Source organism: Pseudopodoces humilis, chromosome 14 (assembly GCF_049639895.1).
Source record: "Pseudopodoces humilis isolate 2021_Gansu_Grassland_sample_001 chromosome 14, ASM4963989v1, whole genome shotgun sequence".
NCBI classification, from domain to species: Eukaryota; Metazoa; Chordata; class Aves; order Passeriformes; family Paridae; genus Pseudopodoces; species Pseudopodoces humilis.
The window spans coordinates 6,463,915-6,480,447 of NC_142213.1; the positions used below are offsets into that span (position 1 = coordinate 6,463,915).

General features: G+C 53.8%; 2 protein-coding genes across 4 annotated transcripts; one reads left to right on the plus strand and one right to left on the minus strand.

Moving 5' to 3' along the window:
- Positions 1-80: 80 nt before the first annotated feature.
- On the minus strand, positions 81-8,796 carry PARD6A (par-6 family cell polarity regulator alpha). 3 transcript variants are annotated; one of them, XM_088062245.1, is made up of 3 exons: positions 8,672-8,796; positions 3,820-4,042; positions 81-1,091 (listed from the first exon to the last, which is right to left on the minus strand). In XM_088062245.1, exons 2-3 carry the CDS (start codon positions 4,013-4,015, stop codon positions 304-306), a joined length of 984 nt encoding a protein of 327 aa, XP_087918371.1. In that variant the 5' UTR covers positions 4,016-4,042; positions 8,672-8,796; the 3' UTR covers positions 81-303. The 3 variants fall into 3 exon arrangements, with proteins under 3 accessions (XP_087918371.1, XP_005528272.1, XP_014112599.1); XM_005528215.3 differs by lacking the exon at positions 8,672-8,796 and adding an exon at positions 5,332-5,431 and having other exon boundaries at positions 81-1,088; XM_014257124.2 differs by lacking the exon at positions 8,672-8,796 and adding an exon at positions 5,332-5,431.
- A 307-nt stretch (positions 8,797-9,103) lies between these two features.
- On the plus strand, positions 9,104-15,846 carry HERPUD1 (homocysteine inducible ER protein with ubiquitin like domain 1). The gene is made up of 8 exons (XM_005528216.3): positions 9,104-9,244; positions 10,466-10,543; positions 10,631-10,705; positions 11,728-11,849; positions 12,316-12,438; positions 13,062-13,409; positions 14,111-14,216; positions 14,800-15,846. Exons 1-8 carry the CDS (start codon positions 9,113-9,115, stop codon positions 14,965-14,967), a joined length of 1,152 nt encoding a protein of 383 aa, XP_005528273.2. The 5' UTR covers positions 9,104-9,112; the 3' UTR covers positions 14,968-15,846.
- Positions 15,847-16,533: the final 687 nt, after the last annotated feature.

Sequence of the window (16,533 nt, forward strand, 5' to 3'; positions counted from 1 at the left end):
GACATGAACCAGGGACAAGCACGGTGCTTTCTAGAAAAGGTTTTACTGTCCATTGCAATATATTAATGATGCATATTTCAATAATTAAAAACCCCCGCTTGCTTGGAAGGGGAGGCAAGGGGGCTCAGAGGAGCAGTGCCCAGCTTGAGTGGGTGCCACAGTGGGGCTCCCAGGGTCACGGGGAGTGGGAGAGGGCAGTGGGCGGCCCCTCTCCACCCCTGCCCGCATCATCACCCTGGCGTCCACACCCAGCCCGGATGAGCGGAAACCCGGCCGGCCACCGAGTGGCACGGGCCCCTGCAGCTATAGGGTCAGGAGGGTGCCATCCTCCCGTCCGCTGCCCCTGCCAGGGCTGCCGTCGTGGCTGCCAAGGGACTGCAGGGAGCCCCGCGAGCTGTGCGGGGACAGGCTCCGCTGGAGGGGTCCGTCCGCGGGGCCCCCGTTGGGGCAGCCCCCAGGGATGTAGTGGGACGCGCTGTCGCTCTCGATGACCAGGTCGCCCTCCTCGTCGCTCTCGGCCGTGCTGTAATTGCTCAGGTACTGCGAGGCCGGGCTGGGGGTCTGCTGGCTGGGGGTGCTGTCCGTGGACATGCCGGAGCTGCCCGAGGCCTTGCTGCTGCGGATGACGTTGTTGCGCTGGTTGGCCGGCTTGACGGTGATGATGAGGTTGTGGCTGTTGGCCACCATCATGTCCGTCACTTGGTCCAGGGACTTGCCGGCCACATCGATGCCGTTCACCTCCAGGATCTCGTCGCTCACTGCCAGCAGCCCCGTGCTCTCAGCCAAGCCGCCCTTCACCAGGCGGGAGATGAAGATGCCGGGCACCTTCTCGACGCCCTGCGGAGCCACGCGCACGCTGACGCCGTCGCGGATGTAGAAGCCCAGCGGTTTGTCGGAGCCGTGCTTGTGGAGCCGCACGCGCCGGTGCGTCTCGGGCAGGATGTCCACGTCGATGATGGAGGAGATCTGGCGGAAGTCCTGGGGCATCCCGATGAGGAGGTGAGGCTTGGCCCGGTAGTGTGCTGGGCGCAGCAGCCCTTTCTTCTTCCGCTGCAAGGAGTTGGAGGCGAAGACGCTGGCATCAGACTCTGCTGTAGGGAGCAAGGGAGGACACAGGTCAGGCACTGCAGCTGCTGGGGATGTGAACGCGTGCCCTTGGCCCCAGGTGATGTGGCAGCGGCCAGCAGAAGGGCCCTGCTCACAGGTCTCACCGGCTTTTCCTCCCCAGATCATCAGCCTGGCTTTCCCTGCAGCCTGTCTCCGCTGGGGCCCATCTCCTGGGATTACCCAGCGTACACAGGCACACAGGCCAGGATTAGTGGGATCGAGGCAGTGATTCAGCCTTAATCACACTTTAAGCCAAACTCTGCAGTTTAACACTAGAGCTGCCAGCCCTGATGGCCTGGGAGCTGCAGCTATGCCCCAGTTTTGGTTTGGGGAGAGAGGACCCCCCACACAAGTGTGCTGTGGTGACAGCCAACTCCCTTAGGGCCAGTCCAACCTCAGGAGATAGCACCAGAGTCTTCTGCCCCACCAGAGCAGGGCTATCGCTGTCATGGGTTGGTGATAGCCACCACTGTGTCCTGTAGAACTCCGCCATTCCCAAGTACAGAGATGCCTCATCTCCTGGAAATTCATCCCAGGGTTGCAGCATCCTCAGGGCCCCTAAATATCCCAAACTCTGATTTGTGCCCATATCTCTTATTCCACCATCAGGCACCTTCATACAGGGTTTGATTCCTTCCTTCTGGACCGTGGCCTGGGGCTGCTCTGTGGGGCCCAGCTCCAACCCATCATCCTTGGCCTCATCCACCAGCTGCTGAGGAGTATCCCCTGGTTCCTCTCTGGTTTCTCCCCATCTCTTTCCGTGTGGGAGCCCAGATCTGGATGCTCCATGGTCGGCACATTTTCCATGGTGTCCCCCACCAGCATCTGGACCCTGCTCCAGCTGCAGGGCTGCTAGGGATGTCCCCAAGCCCAGGGGACATGGGATTTCTCCCTAGCCAAGACAGCCTGCCAGGGCTCCTGGCTTATAAATATCTCCCTGCACACACAGCCCTGGCATATTTTTAGCTCGGGGAAGGGCGGCGGAGGCTTTCCCACAGCTATTTCAGCACACAGCTCCTCTCCAAGGGGTGCAGAGTGGCTGGGCCAGGCAGGTCCAGCACACCAAGGATGAGCCCTTTGGTGGCCCTGGAAATGTCCCACACTTTCCCCTGTCCTTCCCACAAGCCTTGGCCCAGCCAAGGAGGGCCAGTGCCGTTGTCCCAGCCAGGCTGCCCCACAGGGATGGCTTCACCCAATGCAGTGATGGCACAGAGGGGAGCCCAGCTGCAGCCTTTGCTTTGCCCCGCTGTGGCAGGACTGTGAAGCCCACTGACAGGAGCACACCTGTGTGTTTGCACAGCTCCCTGCACCCGGCACTGTGAGAGGCTCTGCAGCCACATTCCTCAGCGACCCAGACCGGTTCAACGACAGCTCAGCCTTGGGATGACCTGGATCCATTTTAAATCAGCTGTGATTCACCTAGGACTTGCTCCTGGCCTCTCTGCTCACCTCCCTGTGGTGCTGCAGGCCCTGCGGCCCCTCTCCTGCGGGCACAGCTGGGTGCTGGGGCTCCCTGGTGCTGCCCATGGAGCCAGGCTCTGCCTGCTCCCTCTGCACGCTGTGCTGTATTGGCACAGTCAGCCATGGGCCCTCACAGGCTTCTCCAGCAGCCCACAGTGTGGCTCTTGGGAGCAGGAGTGATGCTCCCACAGCGGCCCTGGCACACCCACCCCTGCACTGGCTCTCCATGTCACAGCCGGGGTATAAGCATTGGGCCAGGAACAAGGGATGGTTGGTTCAGTGCTGGCAGCAGCAGGCACACCACGGGCTCCAGCAGCCTGGATCACTGCTGCCAGCCCCCACACCATGCACCCACAGAGGAAACATGTTCAGGGCATCCCACACCACCCTGATGCAAAAGCCCAGGAAAACTGACACAGCAGCTAGGGCTGGCCGTCAGCATCACCCCTCGCCTTCATACCACTAACACTAGAGACTTCATACCACTAACATGAGCTGGAAACATAGACTCACTCTGGATGCTGTGCAGGGAAAACTGTGGCTCTGGGTCACTGTGTGAACTGCTGACTGACGATGCTATGAAAGAGAAAACCTCGGTGCTACTAAAATGAGTGGAAGGGGATGGGCTTGTTTTCGCTGCAAACAGGAGAAATACTTGGTGTGTTTGTCACTCTCTCCAGGATGCTGCTATCAGGATGTCATCAGGTGTACCTTTGCAAGGAAGTGGCTCCCTGGGAACATGCCACTAAGGTAAGGGCAAGCCCCTGGTCTGCCAGGGGGGGCACCAAGCCTTTTCCCAACACCAAAAATCCAGCAGCACCTGGCACCCTGAGAGGTCTGCTAAAATGATGGCTGTTGCCTCCTCAGGGCAGGGAGCTGGATGGGGCTGCTGGCACAGAGCTCACAGGAGCAACACGGGTGTTATCTGGGAGCCCACGCAAGCCTGGCTGGAAAACACAACTTCAAAGGGGTGAATTGCAAGTATCTGCCTTTGCTCACCAGGTTTGCATGGGGCTGGGCTGAGGCAGGTGCCCTCGGCTGCCAGGGAGAGCCCGTGTGGGTGCCACAGCCCTGGCAGGGTTCTGGCAGCCTCCCAGTTGCCACCATCTCCACATCCATCCACCAAAGCAGTGGCTGGAGGGTATGTGAGCAGCCATGCCCCTGCTGGCACAGTCCAAAAGTGGAACCAGCAGTACCGCGGGATGTGGCTCATCTCTCTTGACAGGAGGATGCATCCAGTGCCCTGCTTACCCTTCTTCTGGATGATGACCCTGAGGAGGGGGTTGGCAGAGGACAGGGCTTTGTGGTAGTTGTCGTCGTTGTTGATGGGCAGGAGGTCGCCGTGGATGTCTGTGTAGCCCAGGAGCACATCCACCCGCGGGATCTGGTGCACTGTCTGCAGCAGCTGGTAGAAATCCTGGAAGCTGCCGGCACCAGAGCGCTTCATGGCAAAGCGGCGAAATTCAGCGTCAAACTGCAGAGGAGGACGAGGAAGAGGAGGAAGAGGGTGACTGGGCAGGGCTGTGTCCCATCAGCAGGACTGATGCAGGCAGGGCACCACACAGAGCTGCCCTGGGGCAGGCAGAGCCTTGGTGCTGCCAGCTCCGGAGCCCAGCAGCACCAAGGCAGCAGTGCCAGTCTTGAAGAGACCATCCCAAAAACAAAGTAAAAGAAGCGAAGCCATTTTTCTGCCCAAACACTGAAGTGATGGGGCAGAAATACGGCCCCGCGGCAGAGGAAGGACTCTCTGGCTGTACCACCAGCCGTGGCAGACTCCGTGCTGCCGGGAGGCCCTTCCCTGCGACACAAGCGCTGCCGTAGCACCTGGTGAGCAACAGCGCTAATTAATGCCTCCTTCCGTCACGACGAAGGGGAAGCCAGTTAAGAACAGGCTGAGGAACACTGCGAGGATCGCGCTGCCCGCGGGGGTCACACCCCAGCTGTCGGGGCAGGCGGTGGCCACCACGTCTTGACAAGGAGGGCACCCTGCACCCTGCCGGGGGTCCCGAGCAGGCAGTGCCACAGCTGGGCGAATGCACAGCTGGATAAGGGTGCAGAAAGGGAGTGCACACATCTGGGTGAGCACAGGGATGGGTGGGTGGGCACAGGTGAATAATGGTGCATATCTGGGTGACGGCACACATCTGGGCAAGGGTGTGCCAGGTGAGCACATATCTGGATAAGCGGACACGTCTGGGGGAGACCATAACTGGGTGAGCGCACAGTCATGCAGGTGTGCACATCTGGATGCACGGCATGGGCTCGTCCCTTGCTGGGGGTGCACATCTGGGTGATGGCATAGCCGGGGATGAGCATGCCTTGGCGAGCACGCACGTCTGGATGAGTGCACATCTGGGCGAGGTGTATCCCGGGGTGACCGCACACCCCGCACACCCGCACCGGCGGGGCCACCCCGCACACCGGGGCTGCCGGAACGGCGCACCGGCGCCCTGCGCATCAGGCGAGTGCTCCGCCGCGGCGTTCCCACGGCCGCGCCGGGCGGGCCCGCGGCCCGGCAGCGCCCACGGTGGCGGGACTCCGCGGCCGCCGGGCCGGGCTGGGCTCGGGGAGGCCCCGGTCAGCGCCGCCGCAGCGCAGGGAGCGGAAAGCCCGCACGGCCTGGCTCCCGCGCCGCTCCCTGGTGCGCGGTGCCACCCCACGTGCGCTGCCCGACGCGGGGGCGACGCGCTCGGTCGTGACCCGGCGGAACCGGCACGGGCATCGGCATCGGCATCACCGGACCCGTCCCCGGCGGGCGCTTACCTTGCTCTTGACCTCGATGACGGGCTCGGCGGAGCGCGCCGGTGTGCGGTGGTGCTTGGCCATGGTGCGGGCCGGGCCGGGCCGCGGGGCCGCGCCGCCACCGCCGCTCCCGCGGCCACGGGGGATTTTCACCGGCCATGACGTCACCGGCGGGCAGGCCGGGCGCCGCCGCGCCATTGGCCCAGGCGGGGCGTGGGGCGTGGCCGGGCGGCTGCTGACAACGTCGCCGTGGTAACGGGGGTGGGGACGGGCGGGCGGCAGGACCCCCATCCTCATCCCTGTCCCCATCCCATGCCCTTCCCCATCCCAATCCCCTCCACGTCGGCCCCGTCTACCCGAGCACGGCTCCGCTCCCCGTCGGGCTGCCGGCACCGGGCACCGCGCCGGTAACCTCGGGCATCCCATGGCTGTCAGGAACCTCATTAGCGACACATTAAACCCAACAGCGGCCCCTCTCTGGGGACACCGAGCTGCGCCGTGCGGCCAGCATCCGCACGGAATCCCCGCGAGTGTCACCGGTGGAAGCCTCGGCCCCGCCGGGGAATATCCCGGCGTTTCCCCATGCTGGCGGGGGGCTTCCCATGCTACAGGTTTGGTGGCCTTTGGCAGAGGCAAGCCTGGTAGCAGGAGATGTTTTCCAGCTGTGCGCCTCGTTCCCCTCCTCCTGGTTACAGGTTCGTTCTGGCTTTTCTCCCTTGTCTGGCAGGGAAGTTTCGTGCTGCCCCAGAGCAGTGTGGGCCAGGGAAGGTTCATTGTTTCGGGGATGATTTGCTTTACTGAGAAGTGGAACAGCTGAGCAAGTAGAGGCAAACTGACCAAGTTCACCGGGTGTGCAGCAAAGCCTCTCCTGACCCATCCAGGCACCAGGCTGTCAGGATGTGCATTATCTCCTCGGTGCTGCCAGGCTGTGTCCACAGGTGATGCCCATGGGACGTGTCTCTGGCAGAACTGGCTCTTCTCGGGCACAGAAACACTCAGGGACAGCCAGAGAACCCCTTCCCCACAGACCCCGCTGCAGTGCAGCTCTGCCAGCGATGCCAGAGCTGTGAGCTCACTCCTGCCAGCACCTGAACGAAACTAAAGTCTTGTTCATGGATTCTGGGGAAATTTGGAGCTAAAGACGCCATGACAGCAGCACCATTAAACAGTCTTTAAAGCCAGACACCTAAAAAGCACAGTGCTTCCAAAAGAATAAACGTATCGAACCAAGCCTGGAGAATCAGCTTGGCTTGTCTGGATTCTGTTGCCCTTTGATCCTCTCCCTATCCTGGCCCAGGGAGCAACCTTTGATCAGGACAAAATTGCATCACACCCTGGCATCCCCACAGCACCAGGCCTGCGTTAGCTGGTCCTGGCAGGCTCGTCCCCTGTGTCACTGTGCTTGGGTGAGCAAAGGAGCACGCCAGGCTGCAAGAACGTGGGGCATCTCCTCATGGGCTGGTAAATTCTCCTCTGGCTGTTCCAGCTGCGCCAAGTGATTGCCACGCCACGAAAATCAGCCTGACCACAAACAGAGCTGTAAATTCATCAGCAATACCCTGCTCAGCCCCCCAGTTTTGTTTTGTTTTTTTTTCAAACAGAGTAATTGTGTTGAGGTCAGAGAGATAATCCCGATTTACACCGTGGTTAATATTTACGCAGGCGACAAAAGCAGCTTGCAGCCCTTCATCTCCAATTTTGGTAAATCGGAGTTAATTGTTCAGCAGGACAGTGAGGTGATGTACTGGTCACACCTGTTTTGTGCTGTGGCCCCTTATCTGCTGCCACAGAGCGAGCTAAGCTAAGCAGACAGTATCAGGACAAGTGTTTTCTTTGCCTCAGTCCCAGGAGCTCTGAATCAGCCTCTGGAACTGGAGCATGTGCTACCCGATGTCCAGATGTGTCCACTGACTCCAGATCCACCAGTTCTTGGCTGCTGTGGGTAAGGGCAGTGAAGGCCTGGCTATCTGGGGGGTCCAGCACCCCCAGACATGGAGGGGGGCTGCTGAGGTTTAGCACTCAGGTACCTCAGAAGGTCATTCCTCCAGCCCCTGCTGCAAGCCAGATCAGTGCTGGATTCAGGTAAGTCTGTCCAGTGAGCAGGCATTTTTTCCAGCAATGGCTCAAACGAGGAATGGGCAGAGAGGAGCTCAGTTAAGTTCTAACCCTCTTGTCTGTGGTGAAGGAGAAGCAGAGGAGCCTGAGGTCGAGGCAGGACCAGCGCTGTGGCTACAGCTGTGCAGCTGGTCCACGGGCCAGCAACAGCACAGGGAGTCCCAGATAAAGCACACAGAGCCCAAGATCCTGGTTTCACTCCAACACCTGCACAGGCTTACCCTGTCCCTGGCACCCACAGAAACTCTCTTGCAGCAAAGGTTGCAACCAAGCGAGCAGAGAAGTCACCTTGACTTTGACAATGGCAAAGGTAGCCCTGGACACTGTGTTTGTCCTTCCTCACTGCCAGTAGGAGCTGAGGGATGGGATCATGATCTGTGCTGATGGAGCAAGAGCAGCAAATAGCTCTGGCAGTGTTTCCTTGGGTTGGTGGGTCACAGAGCAGAGGTTGGGGGGCAAAGCCCACCTGGGCATTGAGCCCTCCCAGGGACAGCAAGGACAGAGAAGGCAGGAGTGCAGCCCCAGTGCTCGCTGTGGGATGTGGATGTGAGAGAGGAATGGGCTCTGACGGAATTCTCACCCTCACAAGGACATACCCTGGCAGCTGTGGAGGGTACACCCAACCCAGGCTCAGCTCATTTCTCTGTGAATTTGTTCTGTCGACTGCCATGGCAGCGCTGCCCTTTGGCTCAGCTCTTCCCCGGGAAGCCGCAGGGTGATGCATCCCCGTGGCAGAGTGTCTTTCCCAGCTGCAAAATGTAGCCTTGGCTGCAGACTCAGCCGTGCCTTTGGGCAACAGGTCTGGCTGCCAAGGAATACTGAGCAGCTCCTGAAACACGCAGAGTAAATACCTGGTGCTGAGAGATAAATCCGGAGTCTCACGTTCCTACAGCTTTGTTTTGAAGGACACGAAAACCCTCTCCTGGTGCATCAGGATCATTACCACAGGCTGTTTAGGTGCTGGATCGCATCTCACAGGAAGATGGGCATGAGGACGAGCACTCAGAAGCTGCTGGTCCACATTTTTATGTCTTTTTAATTTTTTTTGTTAGTAAAAATGTCATTAATTATTAATGTCATTAATTATTAACTTTCCCCAGCATCTCTGCATACTTCTTTTGGTTCCACCCAGAAGTATGGTTTGTACCCAAAAGTATGGTCTGTACCCACAAAGTCTGCAGCAAACCTGCTGAGGTAGCTACACAGGCCTAGTAAAATAACCCTAGGGAAAAAGGGGATGTTTCACCTGGATCAGGCTGTGGATTCAGCACGTGCAGGGCTCCACAGAACTGTGCTGCTCCAGCGGACGGAGGGGAAAGGGAAGGCGAAGCAAGGGATCCCTAAGAGCTGCGTTGGTGCCGGAGGTGATGAGGTGGAGGGAGGGAAGGAGCGAGGGCAGCGGTACCTGCCCGGCGATGGCCTCCGCCCCTCAGGGCCCGGGCGGGGCGGATCACGGTCGCCGTGGTGACCGCATGGCCCCGCCCCTCACCCGGCACTGCCCAATCAGCGCCTCCATTTCCTCACGGCGCTGCACGCGAGGCTCCGTCCCATTGGCCCACGTGGCAGCCCCCGCCCCTGCCCTCATTACGGCCAATCAGCCTCAGCCACCGCGGCCCTGCGGCGGGGCGGGCCCCTATAAATTTGTCACCGGTGGGGGTTTGCAGTCACCGCCCGCTTCGCACCCATCATGGAGGAGTCGCTATCGCTGCTGGTCCGCAGCCCCGCACAGCGGCACCGCGATCTCCGCCTCAGTGCCGGGGCTGCCTGGACCGTGCGCCGGCTCAAGACCGAGCTGCGCCGGCTCCTGCCCGACGCGCCGGTGAGTGCGCGATCCCGTCTTCCCGCAGCCCCGCCGGGTGGGTGGTGGGGGCTGGCTCCCCGAGGGGCAGCGGCGGCAGCTGCCGTGGGGCTCTCGCGGGGCTCCGGGACCGGTACCTGCCCCGCGGCGTGTCCTGGTCCCGGTTGCGTCAGCCGCGCTTGGGCTGTTTTGGGACTCGTGCGCGGCCCGGCCGCGGTTAATCATTAACCGGCCTCCCGGGACAGCGCGTCCTGCAGCTGTGTGGGGACGTCAGAGCCCGCTGGCCCCGGGAGCAGCGCCCGGGCACCGCACCCAGCCGGGCCGCCAAGGCCCGTCCTGGCGCTTCGAGGGCGCCTTCCCGTTGAACGGGAGGCGCAGCGCTGGGTACGGCGGGGTTGAAATGCAGGAGTGCGGCTTTCCCCTGAGCCGCAGGACACGGGAGCTGACGCGTGAGGGCTGCCGGAGCCGCTGTGCCCCGTGAGGGCAGTGCTCCCGCAGGAGGCTGCCTGGCCTGCATAGAATCCATAAACTTGGAAAATGCCTCCGAGATCATGGAGTTCAACCTTCGACCAAATGCCCCTATCCCTACTACACGCTGTGAAGTGCCATGTCTATACTCATTTTTTGAAGAGTTCTAGGGATAGTGACTCCATTTCTGAGGGTAGCCAATTTCAATGCTTAGCCATTCCTTCGGTGAAGAAATGTTTCATAATATCCAACTGGAGACTGCCCTGCAAACTTAAGGCTGTTTCCCTTTGTCCTGTCACTAGTTGCCTGGGAGAAAGCTGGATTCCCATGCTTTCCCTGGGAGTGTGAGGATTACCCAGAAGCAGGCTCCTTGTGCTTCCACCAGCTGCTATGGGAAAGCTCCTGGTGAAGAGCTGCTGGCTCCCGTGGGATGGGGTGTAACAGATTTACTTGACACCACATCTGGTGCTTGATCAGATTAGATGGAATTCCAAACTGTTGTTTTTAAGAAACACAAATGTTTTTGTTAGGGCTGTAAAAGATACAGCGTGTAACTAAATTCGTTGCCCAAGGGACTTTGGGTTCTTATGCAGGCTTGCACCTCAGTAATATCCCACTTGGGCATTCAGGTGTTCTCATAACTTCAAATTATTCTCTCTGCACCTTAGTATGTGGGATGCTTCAAGCTCTGTGCCTCTCTCCACCAGCTGTAAGCTGTATTAGTTAATGCTTGGCAGAGCAAGTAATTCTATTCTTTGCTTTCTTTCTTCAAAGCCTGAAGAGGACCAAAAGCTGATTTATTCTGGGAAGCTGCTGCTTGATCACCACTGTCTGGGAGAATTGTTGCCAAAGGTAGAAAAAAGTATCTTTTGTGATGTGCTGAAATATATCTAGAGAAGGGATTTTTTTTTTTTTAACAGATCTTCTCTTATATTTCAGCATGGGGAGCTGCATGCTCTTCATTTGGTATACAACCCTAAGACTCCTGTAAATATGCAAGAAACCAAATCAGAGGTAATTAGACATAAGTTAACTCTGAATCTTGGGCTTGTAACTGAAAACAAGAAGTGTTGGATGACTGTTTTAAAGTTCCCTGTTACTGCAGGTTTTCCCTGTTAGTGCAACAGCAGTATTACTTTGTGGTAATTTGTTTGGGAATGTGAGAATGTATTTGGATTAAGTTGAGCAAAAAAATTACATTTACAGTTCATCAGTAAAAATTCTCATGGCATCCATTAAGAAAGGTCTAGTTGTGCTCAAGGGAGAAATGCTTTCTGGTATATTCAGTTTTATTAAATAAACTGTGATTTGCTATGTGCCAGGCACGCTTGGACAGATTGAGCTTGTGGTCAGAAGAGGAACAGAGGGAAGTGATTCTGATCTGTGTGGGGAGGGAAGAAGGCTGAGAACTGCAGACACTTTAACTGCTTCCATTAATGACTCATCTTTGGCTTTTCCCTTACAGGCTCAGCCTTAGTGCTTGAGCTCAGTATGGAATGGTCTCAAGTACAAATGGCCAAAACCCATTTTTTCTTTAAAGTGGCTGGGCAAAGGTTATTAGAGGTGTGTTCCTGTTGCTCATTAAAGGCACTTTGAGCTAACCATACCCATGCCTGGTGGTTGCCAGCTTTGGTTGGGTGTTAGACAGATGTATCACCACAGAACAGCTCTTGAACTCTGTGTGCAGCAGTTTGTGCAAGCAGTGCAAATTTGCCATAGGAAAAAGCCAAAGTGTCTTTTATATTTTTATAATCAGACCCTGAATATGTGCATAAGAAGTAACAAATAAAGTATAGATCTTGTGAAAGGGAAGAGTAGCATCAAATCAGTTTTGCATCTCAGTCATTTGGTTCTAGGAGCTTTAAAATACTGATAGAGGTGCTTGAAGTGTAGCCCCCAAGAGCAGGGGCAGCACTGAGAGGTGCTGTGCAGGAATGAGTGTTAAAACAAGGACATACTTTGTGGGGTGCAGCCTTTTTGCATCAAGTGTGTGTGGTGTCCTGAGTAAACCTCACTGGCTGCACTGCTGTTTGTAGGTTAAAGCTGATCAGCCCAAGTTACCATCAGAAGCCAGGCAGGAATCAAATGTGTCTTCCTCAAATGGTGGAAGATGGAGGAGCTCTTCAGGTGTCTACTCATCAGCAGAAGCCAGTAATGGGTAAATACAATTTCATGTACATATTTAAGATGGTGTGTTTGTGTTGGATGCCAGCTCCTTATGCCACATATACTGTCATGAGCCCATTGAACATGGGCCAAATATGATGAGGTGTTACATAAAAGCTTTAGTGGACATACAACAATTCGGATTGGAAGGGACCTTTAAAGGCCATCTAGTCCAACCCTCTGCCATGAGGGACACCTTCCACTAGATCAGGTTACTCTGTCCAACCTGGCCTTGAATGCTTCCAAGGATCTGGCATCTAAAGGAAAACACCTTGTTCTTTTAATTAGGAAGGAAAGTCTTTCCTTTGTTCATGTGGGCAAAGAGGTGTCTAGAAGGAAGAGTTAATTTTGTATTTGGGTGCACAAAATGGCAGAAGCTATTTACATTGTTCTGTAATAAATTGCTCTTGCTGTTAGTCCTGTGTTTGCTAATGAATGTGTTCAAATTTTAAACCAAGGCTGGAAACAACTCAGCATCCCTTCCAGAGCATGGCTCCTGGTTTCTCTGCTTACACAACCTACAGCATGCTTCAGATGTCCTGGTTCCAGCAGATTTATGCAAGACAGTATTACATGCAATAGTAAGTGTTCTATTCCAAGCTGCCAGTAGGAAGTAGAAACTGTAATGCAAGAAATTTGAGAGCTTCTGGCAATTCTTCCTCTTTCAGTGGTGCTTAGAGATGGAGACTTTTTCATCGTGACTTGTGCTGAATGTTGTGGGAATGTACCCCTAACTGTGCTGCTCTGTTGCTGTTCAGGCCAGTGGTTCTGAATCTTGCCCACTGCCTATTTGACTCTTCATTGGGAGGGCAGGGGTCTTGAGAGTAAATCTGATCCTGCTGTTGAGCCTTTGCTCATTTTTTTTTTTTTTTTGGCTGCTCAAAATGCACACAGCATTCACTGGACATCAGTGATAGCTCAAGCTGAGACTTGCAGAAGGCTTTTAGACTACCTGCAGATTGCTCTAAATTGTTTTTGTGAAGAATTGACATTACTGTTGATAAAGGGGAGGGTGTCTGGTTTGATTTGTTGAAGTCCCTATACAACTGTTATGGGTAGAACTAGTTTTTAATGCTTCTGTAGTCTCTAAACTTGATGCTTTCTACTTGCATGTGATCTGACTCTGTGGTTCACACACAGGGCCTGTGTGAAGTGTGAAAGGATTTGATTAAGCCTCATTCTGTACTTTGTTCTCTGCTTCCAGCTTGGCTTCTACTTCTGCATCTGCTGACCCAGCCCATGCACGGCATTCTCAGGAGATACCAGTGGCACCAGTGACACCTCCAGCTCCTCTCCCAGACCCATTTCCTGCCCAAAACCAGCCTGGAAACCAAAATGTTGCTGCTCAGGTTAATGCAGTGGCTGACCAGAACTTGAGGATGAATGCCCAGGGGGGGGCTCTCATGGAGGAAGATGAGGAGGGTGGCAATCGAGACTGGTTGGACTGGCTCTACTCAGCAACACTGTTATATGTTTTTGTCAACATGGTCTATTTCTACTCCAGTATCAGCAGATTCCTCCTCGTCATGGGTGGCACTGTTCTGATGTATCTGTAAGTGTATGGTGTTAATATTTGCTGTTCAGAAGGGTCTCACTGAAGTACTGTGTTCTGTGCTGTACTCAGCTTCCTGGTGGTTGAGCTTCATAGGACTCTTGGACCTGCAGAGGGCAAACCACTCCTCTATATCCTGGTGTAGCTCAGTGTTTTTAGAAAAAAGATAATGAAGATAATTAAGCCTATATCTGGATTAAATTAAGAATGTGGCTGATCTCACTGGGGTTTTGCAGTTTCTACCAAAGTAGCACCTGTTGTAAAGCTCCAGCAACTCAGCAACATAGAGCAGATAGACCAGTAGGTTCAGTATAGAAAATTACAGTTTCTTGTTGGGAAGCAAGTGGTTGAAGTCTGGGAAGAGGGTGTCACACTTGCTGTTTCATTATGATGGACCCTCAGCTGCTATGCTTGGGATGTTTTATCTTAGAAAGATAATCTGTCCTCCAAAATTCTTTGATCACCTGTGGAATAAGTGATGTAGTTGTCTGAATTGTAGGTCTAGGAGTTAAAAGTGGAGCAGCTTTTCCAGCATCTCTGTAGACTTGGAGAGCTGAAGGTTAATTTTTCCATTTAAAGTCCTTAAATTTTACTTGTTGCTGGTTCCAGCAGCTCTGAGCAGTCAGATATGCAGTTGTTGTGTAACAGGATGAGAGTAATGTTGAAACAGCATTAATGAATGAATCTGTTGCCTTCCCCAGACACCATGCTGGATGGTTCCCCTTTAGACGAAGACCAGTTCAGCCCTTCCCAGGCAATGTTCCTCCTCGAGCTGCTCTAAACCAGGACCAGAACAACAACTTTCAGGTATTGTCTTGCTATATTTCTAAGCCATGAAACCCTGTGAAGTTCTGCTTTTGGTTTAATAATTGTGTAGTAGAAAAAAACCTCCTCTTGAAACTTCTGTAAGATGCTCTCTTCCATGGGAGAATAATTGCCACCTGAGTCCTCCATTGGTGTAGTAAATTCCTTAGTTCATCAGAATATTTCAGGATGAAGGTTATCTTTTAGCTGCTTCTGTCCTTTAGGGAGTTGTAGTGGGAAGTGGTCTGTCACAGGCTGTAACTGAGGGCAGGGTTCAGGCCACACCTCTGTAGGATTTGGTTCTGTAAGCAGTTTGAGTCTTTCATTTCAAGCTGACAGTTCTGATATCAATGAAAGTTAATTAGCTGTAAATATATAATTTATCTGATCTGGTGCTTGATGGCTGTCCTGGGCACCAGTGTGAGTTACCAGAGTGAAGCTTGGGTTTTTGACTTTGTATCTGGGGCTACTTGAAAAATTTTGTATTCAAACAGTAACATTTTGGCAACAAAAACACAATTTGATACCTGATTTTTCTAATGCATTTCTGAAATTCTCCTTCACCAAATATCCTTTATTTTGGCAGGGGGAAAATGGAGGCAGAGCAAACGAATCTGAGACACCTCCTGATGAGGGACAGGCTTTCCAAGAACTGCAGCAGCCCAACCCTTCACTTGTGAGCACGGTGTGGGTTTTCTTCAAGACTTTCTTTGCATCCCTCCTTCCAGAAGGGCCTGGACTGACACGCAACTGATTTGTCACCAATCTGCTTGTCTGAAACTGCAGTGGACACCTGAGAGAAAAGAATATCAACTCCAGACCAGGCATGGAAAAGGGATGGCACTTCTCTGGCTTTTACTGACCAAGCAAATAAAGCTGCAAGAAGCCTTACATCATTACAGCTCAGAGACTGAGATGCTTGTCCTCATTCCAAAGAACTTTGTTCCATAGCATTTATTAGGTACCTGTGTAGAGGCTTGGCATTGTGGACTTGTGCATTAAAGGCACAAGACTCTGAGTGGGTGTGCAAAAATGTTAGGGAAGCAAATTGCTTCTTCTGTGCAATGTGATTCCTGTTGGAATGTTTCTAATGCTATTTTAATTACACTGAGTGTAGGATCTCAAACAAAAATTGCTAGATATGCATTAGCAGATTTTTAGGAAAGATCTACTGTTAAATTGCTTCAACAATATTTTAGATTTTCTTTGTAAATACTTCCCTATGAAGAATGTGTTGTGCAATCTCCTTGTTAGACAAAGTGGAGGACTGTAAGATGGTGATGTGGATAAGGATTACCTCAGTGAAGTTGCACACTAAATTTCATGTTGCTGAATTCAGGTAGTTTAAATTCAAGATTTAATTCCTCCTGCCTTTCCTCCTTCCCCTCTGCCCTGCTGTCAGACAATGGGGGAAGAGTGTGTTCAGGTCTAAATGTATTTAGCAAAAAACTTATGCAAAATGTAAACTTCTTCACTGCTTTTGGATGCAAAGTTAAAGCAGTCTAATTCCTGTATTCAACTTTGCGTTCTCACTCCAGTGCAACTCCTCTTGTATTACTTCATTGTGTTACCTTTAATTTCTGGTATGGTTAAGGGCTGCTATTGCAATAAAATCTGCAGGCATTTATATCCACATTTGTATATGTCCTCTACAGCAATCAGAAGAGTACCTGTGTCAAGCACAGGGTGTGTTCTTGCCTGGTTTTTATTGAAAAGTCATGATGAGGGAGTTGGGATATGAAGGGAGGAGGTGTTTAACTCAGTTCCTTGCCCAGGTGTGTTCTTCAGCTAAAGTGCCTTGAATAGCTTGGAGTTTGTTTGCTTATGGAAGGCTGGTAACAGAAAGGCCATGGGCATCTTGAAATGGGTAATTCTGTAGGTATTTGGAAAGCTGGGCTTCTTGAACCCTGCCTGAGACTCACGGTGGAGTTGCAGCACAGTCTTGACTCAGGGTTTAACTTGGCTTGAAATGTGCTGTCTAGGAACAGATGCCACTCCTGGAACTTGTCACTCTTCTCCTCTGCTGCCTGCACTTGGGATGGTGCTGAGCACCCTCGGGATGGTGCTGAGCAACCTCGGGACTCATCCTGCACCCTCGGGCTGGTGCTGAGCACCCTCGGGCTGGTGCTGAGCACCCTCGGGATGGTGCTGAGCAACCTCCTGACGGTGCTCAGCACCCTCAGTATGGTGCTCAGCACCATTGGGACTCATCCTGCACCCTCGGCACTCATCCTGCACCCTCGGGCTGGTGCTCAGCACCTTCGGAAAGGTACTCAGCACCATCACCCTAGCGTGCTCAGCACCATCACGAGGGTGCAGG

Coding starts and splice junctions, on each gene's coding strand:
- HERPUD1 (XM_005528216.3), top strand. CDS start 9,113: ATGGAGGAGTCGCTATCGCTGCTGGTCCGCAGCCCCGCACAGCGGCAC. Junction 12,439..13,061: donor AGACAGTATTACATGCAATA/GTAAGTGTTCTA, acceptor CTCTGCTTCCAG/CTTGGCTTCTACTTCTGCAT. Junction 14,217..14,799: donor ACCAGAACAACAACTTTCAG/GTATTGTCTTGC, acceptor TTATTTTGGCAG/GGGGAAAATGGAGGCAGAGC.
- PARD6A (XM_014257124.2), bottom strand. CDS start 5,394: ATGGCCAAGCACCACCGCACACCGGCGCGCTCCGCCGAGCCCGTCATC. Junction 4,043..5,331: donor TCATCGAGGTCAAGAGCAAG/GTAAGCGCCCGC, acceptor CCTCCTCTGCAG/TTTGACGCTGAATTTCGCCG. Junction 1,092..3,819: donor GGTCATCATCCAGAAGAAGG/GTAAGCAGGGCA, acceptor TGCTCCCTACAG/CAGAGTCTGATGCCAGCGTC.